Genomic DNA, 14,198 nt, shown 5'->3' with positions numbered 1-14,198 from the left:
CTAGAGGTCCACGGACCATTTTGCAAAGTTGCACATTTGCAAAAGGGGTCCCCAACATCGACATACTAAAGTTCAAGACCTAAATGAGCCGCGCTTGAACGAGTTTGAGAATGTTTTGTAAATTGGGACATAAACGAGTTCGAGAAGGGATAGTAAGTTTGAACTTGAAAAGTCTGAGGTACGGTTTACTCGTTAAATGACGGATGATCAGTAATATCACTAGACCGTTGTTTTAGTTTTGTACGCTTTTAATAGTGAACTTGAATATAGTGACCAATGCATTTCTCTCGCATATCGTTAGGGCGTTTTCTTTTGGACTTTCAAATATTTGCTATGTTTTACTGTTTTATGTTGATCTAATTTCTTTCGCCTACATCTAACATATATGGCAACTGATGTGACACAATCATTTGGGGTGAGATATGACATGACGATATGGATTGAGATGTATATACTATAAAAAATTGGTCCACCTAACATTATCGAAAAAATTAAACACGAAATAGTCGCTAACTCTCATGCTGAGAGCATGATAATGTCTAACCAATTTACAAGCTCCCTACGAAAAACTCTCCCTTTTGGGTCTTGATATAAAGAAGAGGATTCGTATCTACTAGTGGGCCTGGACCTAATTCCACGAGCAATGGGCTTCCGGGCTCATAATAGGGAGAGTTATTCCTAGAGTACCCACTCGCGGCTCTTGCCATATATAACTTTCAACCCCTCTCCTCCACTAGTCTTCGTATTAGGGTTTCCGCCTCACACCAGCACTAGCCTCCAGAGCCGCCGCAGCTTCATTCGTCCGAAAATGGTGAAGGGTCGTCAAGGAGAGCGCGTCAGGTACTCAATCTCTCTTTCTCTCTGTGTGTGTCTCCCATTTCACACATCAAAATCTAATTCACTTTCTCTATTTCTGTGCAGACTCTACGTCCGTGGCACCGTCCTCGGATACAAGAGGTATTAAACGCAAGCACTTAGCTACTTGTTTGTCTCTGATTGTGAGATAAGGGGTTGTTTGGATATTGAGTTTGGGTTTTGTGCAGGTCGAAGTCGAACCAGTACCCAAACACGTCCTTGATTCAGATCGAGAACGTCAACACCAAGGAGGAGGTGGCCTGGTACGCCGGGAAGCGTCTGGCTTACATTTACAAGGCTAAGGTAAAGAAGAACGGCAGCCACTACCGTTGCATTTGGGGAAAGGTCTCTAGGCCTCATGGTAACACTGGTGTCGTTCGCGCCAAGTTCACCTCCAATCTTCCACCCAAGTCCATGGTAAGCTCTTTGGCTCTTTGGCGATTCGGTTGGTGTCATTGTTTGAGGGTCAGTTTTGTTGATTTGGGATTTTGGTTTGATTGTGCAGGGATGCAGAGTCAGGGTTTTCATGTATCCCAGCAACATCTGAGGTACTATTTTGTTTCCATTTGAGTTATGTGTGTGTTTTTGAGTGTTGAGTATTTGAGGTAATACAATTTGAATGCTGAGAATGTGGTTTCAGCTGTTTGGGTTCAATTTCTCTTGATCAAAGTGATTTAAGTAGAGTTCCAATGAATACGTTATGTGCTTAGCTTAGGATTCAGACAAACTGCACACTAGCACTTTCTTATAGAGGAACGTAATCTAACAGCCAACTTTGATCAAAGATGCGTAGAAGGGTTATAGTCCATGAACTGTTTATAGTCCATGCTTGGTCTTCCTCAATTGACAAGTTATAATCATTAGTTGGTATGCTTTGTGTATTTACTGAAAGCTATTGGGTTTATGTATTCGTAGGTATTGGTTGACAGGTTTGGTGTTGCAACTTGAAAAACTTTGAACAGTGTGGTTTAATCAATATTGTCAATAACTCAATATTCGGTTGCTTGATTCAAGTGGGTCATGTAGATAGGTTTGTATCAGGTTTGATTGGATAGTTAGGCATTGAACTAAGTGCAAGAATGAAGGGGATGGTGATCTTGTATTTATTTAATCTGGAGTTTAGCTTTTCTACCTACTTCTCAATTTGTTGATATTTCTTTGTATCATTTTCTTGTTTTGACAATTCCTTTGTTTTTCTATGCAATTTTACTGAATGTTATTGCTTTTTACATAGATTGTCAGTCCCGCATGGTTATTGCCTGTTAACCAAAATAATTATGAAATGATGTTAGGCTATTTTTCATATCTTTGTTATCTAACAGATCGTTTTGTTTGTTTGGGGTGCAGGGATGAGGTTAATGTAGATGACCGACTTGATTTGGAGTGCAGCAGCTGCTTTTTTGCTTTTATGTCGTCTAGATTCAAACTTTCAAAACTATGTACTGAGGAACCTGAGTTATTTATCTAAACGTTTGTTGCTAGACTTATTGTGTTGTTCAAATCCTTTTCTTGAAGTTTTGCATTTGACCATAATCGTTTGCATAATCAATCTGAATGAATCATAAAGCAAATGATGTTTGGTTTTACAATGGTGTTCTTGATGAGGTAGTAGTATCATTCATGTCAAAAATACCCATCATTTTCGTCAGTTGTAGCATATATGTTTACATGGTATGGTTGGTTATCGGTATTGTCTGAAAAGATTCTTAACCAACTTAACCGAGAGTTTGCATTTATATGTTATGCTTGTGGGGTTATGAATCTTCTCCTTAGAACAGATGCTCTACTATTCTACATCTCTGATCTCTCACTATGGATCTGCTTGGGAGTTTTCTAAAAAATTGTGCAGCTGTGCGTTCATGCATTTTATAGTCATTTCGCAGAATTTATAGTAGTCTCTCAGAATCGCTTGTTTCTAAACAATCGCTTGTCTCCCTCGCTTATCTTCTCAGTTCAGATCATCTGTAAGTCTAACGGGTACCTATTCACAGTATGTTACCACATTTGGGGAGATCTGGTGCAGAAATTTGATGTTTGAGTCGCTCATCCTTAAACTTCCTCTATCTTTCTTACAATAATCTTGTGCAGCACTCATCAATTACTTTCAGTCTTACAAGTACAATTGCTAAATTATCATCATTCATAAGATGTCCCTTTTGATTCTAGCTATTTCACTTTTCAGGATCCTCATTCTCTAACACCACACATTCAAAGCCTACCACATTCCAGACTAGCTCTCATGGATAACCAAGCAATGGAATTAGGACCCCAGATGACGAAGACTTCAAATACACCCAGAATTAATGGACCTCATGACTGAAGGCATATTTGCAGTGGTTGAGATTCTCAAGGACCAAAAGACGTGTCTACGACGATGATGATTTTTGCTTTTAGGTTTCAAGTGGTCACTAGCTCAGAACTCAACCCTGAGAGCTTTCCAACCACAGAATGGAAGATCTTTTATGCCGTAGAACCCCAGTATGAAAAAGAAAAACACAAGGACAGACCCAAAGTGAAACTGATAGCCGAGATATAGCTGTGTTGAGAAGTAACAAAACGTACAAGAACACCTTCCCGCTAAAACCTAACAACCACTAACAAACTAAATGACCGCTTAACAGCCTGGTTACCGCTCTAGCAATCTAGCATGGCAGTTTTGCTCTTATTTTTTCTATGGATCCTATGCAAATAGAGAATGTATGTGAATATGTGATGTTAATTTCACTCAAATATTCTAAAGCAGTAGAAGGTGAAATAGGAAATGGACATGAAAAAGCGCATTGCAAGCACCAAAATTGTTAATCTTGTATATACCTCTAGTCTAACAAGCCGTCTCGTTTACGTTAACAAGTTAGTAACACATTTACTCAGTTAGTATACAGACTTTGCTAAAATACTCTCGTGGATCTTGATATCCCAACAAAGACGGGTTTGTCCTTATGTTTTGGTAAGAAAGTGTTTGAAAGTTGAAGCTCAATTATTACATAAACAAAAATAGCAAAATGTTTTTCTAAAAAAAAATTATAGCAAAATTTATTATCTTTCCTAATTGTATTCTACTCTCAAACCAAACTTCATGAACCCTGTAATTTCACGGGCTCACACATTCTCATGAACTCCAAATCCAAAAGCAACCCAAAGTCGCCGGCGTTTGTCCTTTAACAAAGAGTCCGAAGCCGGCGAGCCCCACTTTTTCGAATTCAATAAACGACGTCTATTTTGGTCATTACAATGCGTTTTCTGCTTCTTTCACTGTCCTAAACGCTGAAAGGTCCTCTATTTTGGCGTGCAAAACGCTGCGCCTTCATGACAGCCACCTGATTTTGATCCGTCGACAGCCACCGTCCGATAACCAAAACATTCCACATAGGACCCTCTACCCTCACGGCTCTTAATCCTCTGTTTCAGACCTCCACCTTAACTTCTTCCTCATATTCTTTCCCTTCTCGACAAACTTTGGTTCATTCAAAATATCTGATATTCTGGAAAACCAATGACCGCCGCAGACCCGAGTCCGATCCCATGGCCGACGATCGGGTGGGTTGCGTCGTGGTATGGCTCCAACATCGGAGTTCTACTCCTGAACAAATATCTTCTCAGCAATTACGGGTTCAAGTACCCGATTTTTTTAACGCTGTGTCACATGACGGCGTGCAGTGTTCTGAGCTACGTGGCCATAGCGTTGATGAAGGTGGCTCCTTTGCAGACCTTGAAGTCCAAGGTTCAGCTGGCCAAGATCGCAGGGTTGAGTGTCGTTTTTTGTTTCTCGGTGGTGTGCGGGAACGTGTCGTTGAGGTACCTTCCGGTGTCGTTTAACCAGGCGGTTGGCGCCACCACGCCGTTTTTTACTGCGGTTTTGGCTTTCTTGATGATCAAGAATAGGGAGGAGTGGGTTACGTACAGCACCCTTATTCCGGTCGTTGCCGGAGTCATCATTGCTAGTGGGGTAAGTATTATTTTTTTTACCCTTCCTCATACTTTGGTTTATTCTGGTGAATATATTAGTGTTTACTATTTGGATATGCACCTTACTGAAAATGTTTGCTTACCCGCCACTTTTTGGTGGATAAATTGTTAACGTGAGTGAGATTCATATTTGCACAACAGCATTATTGTATATCTATCATGATTCTTAAACGATGCTTCATACTTGCGGCTTTCATGTGAATTTTAGTTAGAACTTAAATGATGAATCACATTTTCACACGTATCGATTTATAAAAGAGAAATGACATATTTTTAAGAAACAGCAAAAATGTGTGAACTTACCCATTGTGGAGTACGTAGTCTTGGTTTATTTCATTACATCACTAGAATAAAGGAATATGACATTGTGATGTTTGTTCTGCGTATTTGAAACTATGTGTATAAGACGTTTGAACTGTAATGAGATATGTTTCAAGATGAGATTGTGTCATTGTGAGTGTGTGTCATTGTGAGTGTGCTGTTTGCAGTCATCCCCTCTCTGAAACTTTTGTTTTGGTTGTAGGGTGAACCGAGTTTCCAGCTCTTTGGGTTTATTATGTGTATCACTGCTACGGCTGCCAGGGCATTCAAGTCAGTGCTTCAACAAATTTTGCTTTCTTCTGATGGGTAATATTTCTTTCCTCTGTTCTTCAATGTCGTTTTTTCTTCATGGTGTTGATGATCAATTTTTAAGAGTAGTACGAATGATTCCAAATTTCCAATCTTCTTCTGCAGGGAAAAGCTGAACTCCATGAACTTGCTGTTATACATGGCACCAATAGCTGTAATTTGTTTGCTTCCTGCAACAATATTGATGGAGAAGAATGTTGTTTGGGTCACACTAGAACTTGCCAGAAAAGATATCAAACTTATATGGTACCTCTTGTTCAATTCCTCTCTTGCTTATTTTGTGAACTTGACCAATTTCTTGGTCACCAAACACACAAGCGCTTTGACCCTCCAGGTAAATCACAATTACCCTCGTTTCACAATCTGAGGAACCATTTGGCATTGTTACTGAAGTTGCCAAAGGAATATCCTCAATCACTTCACATTTGTGTCCTGTGTTTTAACTGTATGTTTATTTTGAACAGGTATTGGGGAATGCAAAGGGGGCTGTTGCAGTGGTTGTTTCAATTATGATATTTAAAAATCCTGTTTCCTTCATGGGGATGTTGGGCTATGGACTCACTGTTGTTGGAGTCATTTTGTACAGTGAAGCCAAGAAGAGGTATATATAGAGTTGAACATTGAATTGATGAACCATAATTTTTTTCTTTTTTCTGGCACAAATGCTCGGAGCCAATGCCCTTCTGCACCCTCCTGACTTGGACCATTTTTTGGGAAGTAGATCACAAATTTTCCCCAGAAACAATAACCTGCAGATGTTCATCAGCAGCAGCAAATGCAACTCTTACACAAAGCATTGAACCCCCACTCATTTTTGGACACTGCAAAGATTTTAATCAAATATGGATATAGTGTATGCTTATTATATCGATCAGATGAATCAAAGTATCAAACACATACATGAGAATTTTGTTTGCCCTTTTGTTTAATCTGAATGAGTTGTAAGTATTAAACAGAGCTTGAACGAAAAAAGGAAGAACAAAAGTATCTCCTGAATACGATACGGTTGACACCATATAGTAAATCATTCTGGCACAATCAAATCTCTCTTGTGCAGAACACATTCAGCACCTGAATTATTTTCAGCCCTATATGTTCCTTATCCGCCTTTTTTGTAGTGCGCGCACACATTGAAAACCAATGTGAAAGCTTTGCAAGACGACTCGAATTGCTTGTTGCTGAATTAGTTTAGGCCTGTAGTTGTGCAATCTAAAGACCAAAGGCCTGAACAAAGTTGCAAACTTGAACAGCTATTCCTCAATATCATGAATTATGCATTGGTTGGTAGGGGAATGGAATAGGATACTAAAGTGCTTGTCGCATTGGCCAAACGCCCAAAACGTAACCTGTACATCGATCTTAGCATACTAAAGTGCCATGTTATTACAAGATTTTGTCTTTGTTTTCCGAAAGAACCTTTGCATCAGTCTACTTGACATGAAGTATTTGCCACTATGCTTCCTAGACAAAAGTGGGGAGTCCAAACGGACTCCATCATATTCTTATCTTTGGTTTCACTTTTCTTAAAGTTACTGATGATAACATATCACACTATTGAGATATCGATCCCACATCGGGAATACTAGTTTATAAAGGTTTAAGCTACTACGTTCATTGCCAATTGATTTTGGATGTGAACCCTAAACTATTTTATCACACATCTCTTTAAAAACAAAACAAAGCCTCATTAGTAAAGAATCTTAAAAGTTGTTTTAATTAGCCGAGGAAAAATTTTGTTGCTAAATAGATAAAAATTTGTGAACTTATGTGACATATATACCATCGGATACGTAAATTATACTCAAGTTTAAATAAGTTGCAAAAGAGTTTAACTATGTGCTTTATATTCATAATTTAATCAAATCAGTCCACCAAAGTAGGCCTCCAAAAATCATTATCCGATTTATATGCCAACTATTGTACACTGTATTTATCCTTATTCGATCACCAAATTCTAATACACACGTTTAGTTCATCATTTTACAGGTTTAATAATGTGTCACCAAATTTGTCTCTCCTCTACAGTAGTCATGCATCCGGTATTCCTATCTTTCCAAATCGAATATTGCCACGTCAATCACCACGCCGCAGTTGGCTCTCAAAAGACTGTTGTACCCCTGTATTTACACGTGGAGGAGAACAATTGGTAGAAGTTCGGTGGGTGCAGCAAATTGGCAAAGGCGCATAAGCACAAAAGTAAAAAGGTGGGAAATGCAGAAAGAGAAAGAGGAAATAAATGAGGATGAAGACCGTGAAGAGGAGACAACCCAAATCCTACGGGTTTTTTGCTATTCCCGAGATTCGCTCCATTTGCCCAATTTGGGTTGGCCTCTCTCTTCCATCTATTAAAACCCTAATCATCTCAATCTTCTTCTTCTTCCTCTTCTCAATCCCGCCTGGGTAGTGTTGCTGACGTCATCCCAGCTCAGTCATGGTGGCCGATAACAAGAAATCCGACATTTCCTTCGCCGGAACTTTTGCCAGCAGCGCCTTCTCCGCTTGCTTTGCTGAGGTAATCACTCTCATCGCACTTCATTTTCGTACCCGGTTTGGGTTTTCAACGATTTGATCTGATAGTCAACAAGGAGTCTGGTCTAGAAATTGTGCATGGAAAATAGAAGAAGCTATGGTTCTTGAAATTGATTTGAGAATTTTGTAGGTTGATCTTTATGTTGTGCATGAAAGAACATCAGTTTTTGCTTTGAGGATTAGTTTTAAGTTGTTGTAATTGAACAGTTGTAGTAAAAGCATGTATTGTTTTGAGTGTGATTTTGATTAACTTGATGGTCCAGATTTGTACTATTCCGTTGGACACTGCTAAAGTCAGGCTTCAGCTCCAAAAGAAAGGTGTTGCGGCGGCGGGTGATGCAGCGGCCTTACCTAAATACAGGGGCATGCTGGGGACGGTTGCTACTGTGGCTCGGGAAGAAGGTCTATCAGCATTATGGAAAGGAATTGTACCCGGGTTGCATCGTCAGTGCCTGTATGGTGGTTTGAGAATTGGGTTGTATGAGCCAGTATGTCTCGGCACTTTTTGTTCAATGCAGGTTGTTTGGGTGTCTTTTCTTTGCTTTTCGGTATCTGATATTAGTATGTGAATTGTGTGCTTGACAGATTAAGACCTTATATGTGGGTGATGACTTTGTTGGAGATGTTCCTCTAACAAAGAAAATTCTCGCTGCCTTGACAACAGGTGAGCAACTAACCATGGTTGTGGATGCTATTGCTATTAAGTATATTTCTGTTAGTTTAGGGAAGGAAGAAACTGTCGTATGTAATCATGCTTTTTCCTTGCACTTTGATTTAATGTCAGCCTACTTTTCGTATGAATAGGTGCTCTAGCAATCACAGTGGCAAACCCAACTGATCTGGTAAAAGTTAGACTTCAAGCTGAGGGACGATTGCCACCAGGTGTTCCTAAGCGTTATTCTGGCGCACTAAACGCGTATTCCACCATCTTGAGACAGGTTGAGCACTGATACTGGAATTCATTTTCCTAAAGAAATTTCAGGTAGCAGCATTGAATTGTTCTTTTTATGTCTTTTAATGTGGGTACTATGCAAATAATTCAGGAGGGAGTTGGGGCTCTCTGGACTGGAATTGGACCTAACATTGCACGTAATGCTATCATTAATGCTGCTGAACTAGCCAGTTATGATCAAGTGAAGCAAGTAAGCTCATCATGAATGGTCATCTATCCTTTTGAAGTAAAATTCTTACTCATTTTTTATGAGTATGATTATTTCTATGCAGACACTTTTGAAAATTCCTGGGTTTAAGGACAATATTGTCACTCATCTTTTTGCCGGTCTGGGAGCTGGTTTCTTTGCCGTCTGCATTGGCTCACCAGTTGATGTGGTAATATATCTATTATCTATGTTTACGTGTGAAATCTTTCTTACTGATCTTTAGTAAAGTAGGCCCTGCTTTCTATTGCATAGCTGTCGTTGCTCTTAATAACAAAGATAAAGGCACATATGTTAGCTGAAAACATCTCTTAAACTTGTTAATGCTGATGCAGGATCACGTAGTTAATACTTTTAGTAGTTATGTTGATAATCTTATCCTTTGCCTTCATGTTATACTCTTGCTCAAGCAATAATCAAGTTGTTAACTGTTCTTTGATCAGAAAGGTAAATTTGGATGGCTAATGTATTTCGGTGAAGTATGGAGTAAATGATATGGTTACCTGATTTCATGTACTGGTTTATTTTCATTTAATCTTAGATGCATACGACCTCAGATAAACTTATTTTTCTTACTCTTCATCTTTTCTCAGGTTAAGTCAAGAATGATGGGAGATTCTTCTGCTTACAAAAGCACGATTGATTGCTTCGTTAAAACTTTGAAGAATGATGTATGAACGCCTCCTTCCCGTACCCTTTAGTTGTTCAAATTGACTATTTATGCATCGATGTTAATTTCAAAACTTTTACATATTGATTTTTGTTCCAAACAAAAATGTAGGTGATTTAGTTTCCATGTCATTTGTATATATTGCCAGTGTATCTGTGTTCTCCAGGAGTAGGGTTTGACGACCTTCTGTCTTTGATATGTCACAATGCGTTATACCTCTTTGTTAATTGAAGAGGCTCACAAGAAGAATTTGTTATTTACAGATTTGTTGTTTTGCAGGGACCTTTGGCCTTCTATAAGGGATTCATTCCAAATTTTGGACGGCTAGGATCTTGGAATGTGATCATGTTTCTAACCTTTGAGCAGGTACATGATTCAACACCTTCTCTTTCTATATCTCTTCCCTTTTGTGTTTTCTAGTCTGTGCACTGGTGTTGTAGAAGTCTGCAATGCAGCTTACAGATTATATATTTATGTGGTGGAATCGGAAAATCTTAGCATCGTAACTTATCTATGAAACTGTGTGTGGTGTGTATGTTTGTGTTTTGTCCTATAGATCTGGAATGGTTCCTTTTGTAGATGGCTTTCTCATTCAAGTAACTATTGCTTTTCTCATTTCTTATTCTTCTGGCAGGCTAAGAAGTTCGTGAAAAGTATAGAGTCAAAATGAGAAGTGAAGCCAAGAGTGGATTTAATTTGCAGGGTTAGCATCTGGAGCAAACAATAGTTGTTGTAATAAGCCCCTCGATAAACCTTTTTCTCCCATATAATAGATGAGAGTAGGATCCTCTGAAGGGAAACTGCTTATTGGAAACTCAAAAGTTAAGAAATAATTAGCATTTGTTTTCTGGATTAGAAATCTTCCCGTTGTCATTCATGGGGATGTTGGGATATGGACTCACTTCTACTGGTGTCATTTTGTACACAGTGAAGCAAAGAAGAGGTATAGAGTTGAACATTGAATTGATTAACCTTATTGTTGTTTTCTTTTTCTTTTTTTCCGCCCAAACGCTTTGATCCAATGCCTTTATGTATCCCCTATCTTGGACCATTATTTGGGAGGCGGATCAGTAGTAGTAGATGCAATTCTATGCAAAGCATTGAAGCCCCTCTCATTTTGGGACACTGCAAAGGTTTAAATCAATGGCTATAGTGCATGGTGTCTATATCAGAGAATCAAAATACAGTAAATCATTCTCGCATTATCAACTCAATCTCATGTACATAACACATTCTGCACATGAATATGTTCTATTCAGCCCTATGCTCCCTATCCGCCTTTTGTGTAGTGATACACCTTCAAAACCAATGAAGAGTTGAGTGCAAGTGCCAACGGAAGTTGTAGCTGCTTGTACATGTATGTTCTGCATTATTCATTCATGTGCTGCTTTTCTATGTGCAAGCTTTGCAAGACGATTCGAATGTACTCTGTACTTGTTGCTTAAATATATCACATATTACTCATTCATAAACAATTCCTTATTTTCTAACTAGTATTGGTTGCCGTCGTAAACTTTTTTTTTTACTTCAGGCGAGAACAAACGAGAAAATACAAGAGTAAAACAGTTCAAATCTTTACCTTATCCATCTTTGTTTTTTACCTTATCCGTCTCGATCTCAGATCCAACTACATTAGTCCACCCTAAATATTATGAATCGGACAACACTTGTCCTTGACTAAACAACCCATCTATTAGAGAAGTTATAGGTATGTTTAGTACTAATTCTTTCCTTATTTTGGCCTTCATGGGTTTAATTAGTCAGCAAATCTACTAGTTTAGTTCTACATTCAGGCATTTGGTATCCCCAATCTGAGCAAATAAAATATTGCCACGTCAATCACCATCCACAGTTGCGGCTCTTCATATTACTCTCTTATCCCCGTATTGCGACGTGGAGAGAAACAATTGGCATAAATTCTTCCGGTGCAGCAAATTGCCAAAGGCGCATAAGCACTTAAGTAAAAAAAAAAGTGCTCTCTGCATGAGGATGTGACGAGGAGAAGCGAAGAGAGGAAACCATATCCCAAAAACGTCGGGAGAATTGTTTCTTATTTTCCGAGAATAGCTCATTTGTTGAAACTATTAAAACTCTGATCATCTCTATCTTCTACTTCTTACTGTTATCAATATTCCACCTGGTTTGTGTTCAGTCCGGCAGCTCAGTCAATCATGGTGGCCGATAACAGCAGGAAACCCAAAATTTCCTTCGCCGCTACTTATGCCAGCAGCGCCTTCTCCGCTTGTTTTGCTGAGGTATTCACTCTTTCTAGCTCTGATCAGACTGACCGCACTTCATTTTCATATCAAATTCAAAATGTCAAGTGAGATAACATGCATTTTCATACTTTTGTTAATGTGGCTTTGAGAATTGTAGGTTGATCTTTTTATATTGTGGATCAAACATCAACAATTTTGTTTGGTTTGTCTTGGTGCAGCTTTGTACTATACCGTTCGACACCGCTAAAGTCAGGCTTCAGCTCCAAAGGGTTGCGGTTGTGGGTGGTGATGTAATGGCCTTACCTAAATACAGGGGCATGGTGGGCACTGTTGCTACTGTGGCTCGGGAAGAAGGTCTATTTTCACTATGGAGAGGAATTGCAGCCGGGTTGCATCGCCAGTGCGTGTATGGCGGTTTGCGAATTTCGTTGTATGAACCTGTATGTCTCGATACTTTTTGTTTAATGCAGATTGTTTAGGTCTCTTTTCTTTGGTTTTTGGTATCTGATATTAGTATACGTATGAATTGTGTGCTTGACAGATTAAGACCTTATATGTGGGGAATGACTTCGTTGGAGATGTTCCTTTATACAAGAAAATTGCAGCTGGCCTCACAACAGGTGAGCAACTAAGCCCGGTTGTGGATGCTATTACAAGTTTATGAAAAAATTGTTGTCGATATAGTATTTTGGTTCAAATATATGTAAATGTGTAAAACAAATATGGTAAATTCATTATTAATGTTGTAAATTTAGTTCAAATAAATTGTAACTTTTGTCCAGTTGTAAATGAGTGTACGAGATACATTTTGGTACCATAAAGAAAATATGATTGCCGAGTCCTTTGCTGTTCATTTGATGTCAGTGGGTACTTTTCTTATGAGTAGGTGCTTTCGCGATCACAATTGCAAATCCAACTGATCTTGTAAAAGTTAGACTTCAATCCGAGGGAAGATTACCACCAGGCGTTCCAAGGCGATATTCCGGCGCACTGAACGCGTATTCCACCATCGTGAGAAAGGTTGTGCACTGATACTGAAACTTATTACAAAAAAATTTCAGGGAGCAGCATTGCATTATTCTTTTTCTCACTTTTAATACTTTGATAAAAAAATCAGGAGGGAGTTAAGGCTCTCTGGACTGGATATGGAGCTAACGTTACACGTAACTCTGTCGTTAATGCTGCTGAACTAGCCAGTTATGATCAAGTGAAGCAGGTAAACTCATTAGGAATGGTAGTTTTTCCTCTTGGAAGTAAAACTCTTGTTACTCAATTTTAATGTGTAAAACTTCTATGCAGACACTTCTGAAAATTCCCGGATTTAAGGACAATGTTGGCACTCATCTTCTCTCTGGTCTGGGGGCAGGTTTCTTTGCCGTCTGCATCGGCTCACCAGTTGATGTGGTAATCTATCTATAGTATATATGGAAATTTCTAGATGCATACAACCTGAAATATATTAACTTATTTTTCATACTCTTCATCTTTTTCTCAGATTAAGTCAAGAATGATGGGTAATTCTGGTGCTTACAGAAACACGATTGATTGCTTCGTTAAAACTTTGACGAACGAAGTATGAACTATTCCTTCCCATAATGTTTAAATTCTAAACTTCGTTATGTATTTATAGTTCAGAAGTTATCCAAATTTAATATTTTATGTATCCTTACGGGTGAGTTATTAATGTTAAAGGTTTTACATTTTAATTTTTGATCCAAACAAAAGATGCAGGTGTTGTCATTGTGGTGTAAATATTGTTATTTACAGATTTGTTGTTTGCAGGGACCTATGGCCTTTTACAAGGGCTTCTTTGCATATTATAGTCGGCTAGGATCTTGGAATGTGATCATGTTTCTAACCTTTGAGCAGGTATATTTTCAAAACCTTCCTTCTCTATATCTCTTCAGCCTTTTGTGTTTTCTGGTCTCTGCACTGGTTTTCTAATTTCACATTATTAGTAGCAGTCTGAACTGCAGCTTATAATTTATATTCTGTGATGGAATCAGAAAATTCTCCTAGCCAATTGTGATGAAATCTTTATCGAAACTGATATTTGAAGCTGTGTGTTTCGTAGATGGCTTTCTCGTTTCTCAACGTAACTTGAATTGCTTTTCTAATCTCTTATTCTTCTGGCAGGCTAAGAAGTTCATGAGAGGTTTAGAATCAAAATGA

The 14,198-nt window shown here is 38.6% G+C and overlaps 3 protein-coding genes across 3 annotated transcripts; all 3 read left to right on the top strand.

The window, feature by feature from the left end:
• The first annotated feature begins 523 nt into the window (after positions 1–523).
• On the top strand, positions 524–6,414 carry LOC101298153 (probable sugar phosphate/phosphate translocator At3g11320-like). Its single transcript, XM_004305106.1, has 8 exons — positions 524–840; positions 922–957; positions 1,044–1,272; positions 1,361–1,399; positions 4,337–4,801; positions 5,345–5,448; positions 5,557–5,785; positions 5,916–6,414. The coding sequence occupies exons 1-8, from the start codon at positions 809–811 to the stop codon at positions 6,060–6,062; spliced, it is 1,281 nt and encodes a 426-aa protein (XP_004305154.1). The 5' UTR covers positions 524–808; the 3' UTR covers positions 6,063–6,414.
• Positions 6,415–7,704: 1,290 nt separating this feature from the next.
• LOC101292614 (mitochondrial uncoupling protein 1-like) lies at positions 7,705–10,809 on the top strand. Its single transcript, XM_004302614.1, has 9 exons — positions 7,705–7,963; positions 8,244–8,468; positions 8,566–8,644; positions 8,785–8,918; positions 9,024–9,122; positions 9,205–9,309; positions 9,731–9,808; positions 10,087–10,173; positions 10,442–10,809. Exons 1-9 carry the CDS (start codon positions 7,883–7,885, stop codon positions 10,475–10,477), a joined length of 924 nt encoding a protein of 307 aa, XP_004302662.1. The 5' UTR covers positions 7,705–7,882; the 3' UTR covers positions 10,478–10,809.
• A 1,169-nt stretch (positions 10,810–11,978) lies between these two features.
• Positions 11,979–14,198, top strand: LOC101297862 (mitochondrial uncoupling protein 1-like). The gene is made up of 9 exons (XM_004305105.1): positions 11,979–12,062; positions 12,245–12,466; positions 12,568–12,646; positions 12,913–13,046; positions 13,144–13,242; positions 13,326–13,430; positions 13,522–13,599; positions 13,809–13,895; positions 14,163–14,198. The coding sequence occupies exons 1-9, from the start codon at positions 11,979–11,981 to the stop codon at positions 14,196–14,198; spliced, it is 924 nt and encodes a 307-aa protein (XP_004305153.1).

The sequence above is a fragment of the Fragaria vesca genome, linkage group LG6 (assembly GCF_000184155.1).
Source record: "Fragaria vesca subsp. vesca linkage group LG6, FraVesHawaii_1.0, whole genome shotgun sequence".
NCBI classification, from domain to species: Eukaryota; Viridiplantae; Streptophyta; class Magnoliopsida; order Rosales; family Rosaceae; genus Fragaria; species Fragaria vesca.
Note: the sequence above shows the minus strand (reverse complement) of the source record. Positions and strands in the feature narration are given on the sequence as shown.

Coding starts and splice junctions, on each gene's coding strand:
- LOC101298153 (XM_004305106.1), top strand. CDS start 809: ATGGTGAAGGGTCGTCAAGGAGAGCGCGTCAG. Junction 841..921: donor CGTCAAGGAGAGCGCGTCAG/GTACTCAATCTC, acceptor ATTTCTGTGCAG/ACTCTACGTCCGTGGCACCG. Junction 4,802..5,344: donor GAGTCATCATTGCTAGTGGG/GTAAGTATTATT, acceptor TTTTGGTTGTAG/GGTGAACCGAGTTTCCAGCT.
- LOC101292614 (XM_004302614.1), top strand. CDS start 7,883: ATGGTGGCCGATAACAAGAAATCCGACATTTCCTTCGCCGGAACTTTT. Junction 7,964..8,243: donor TCTCCGCTTGCTTTGCTGAG/GTAATCACTCTC, acceptor TTGATGGTCCAG/ATTTGTACTATTCCGTTGGA. Junction 8,919..9,023: donor ATTCCACCATCTTGAGACAG/GTTGAGCACTGA, acceptor CAAATAATTCAG/GAGGGAGTTGGGGCTCTCTG.
- LOC101297862 (XM_004305105.1), top strand. CDS start 11,979: ATGGTGGCCGATAACAGCAGGAAACCCAAAATTTCCTTCGCCGCTACT. Junction 13,431..13,521: donor TCGGCTCACCAGTTGATGTG/GTAATCTATCTA, acceptor TCTTTTTCTCAG/ATTAAGTCAAGAATGATGGG. Junction 13,600..13,808: donor TTAAAACTTTGACGAACGAA/GTATGAACTATT, acceptor TGTTGTTTGCAG/GGACCTATGGCCTTTTACAA.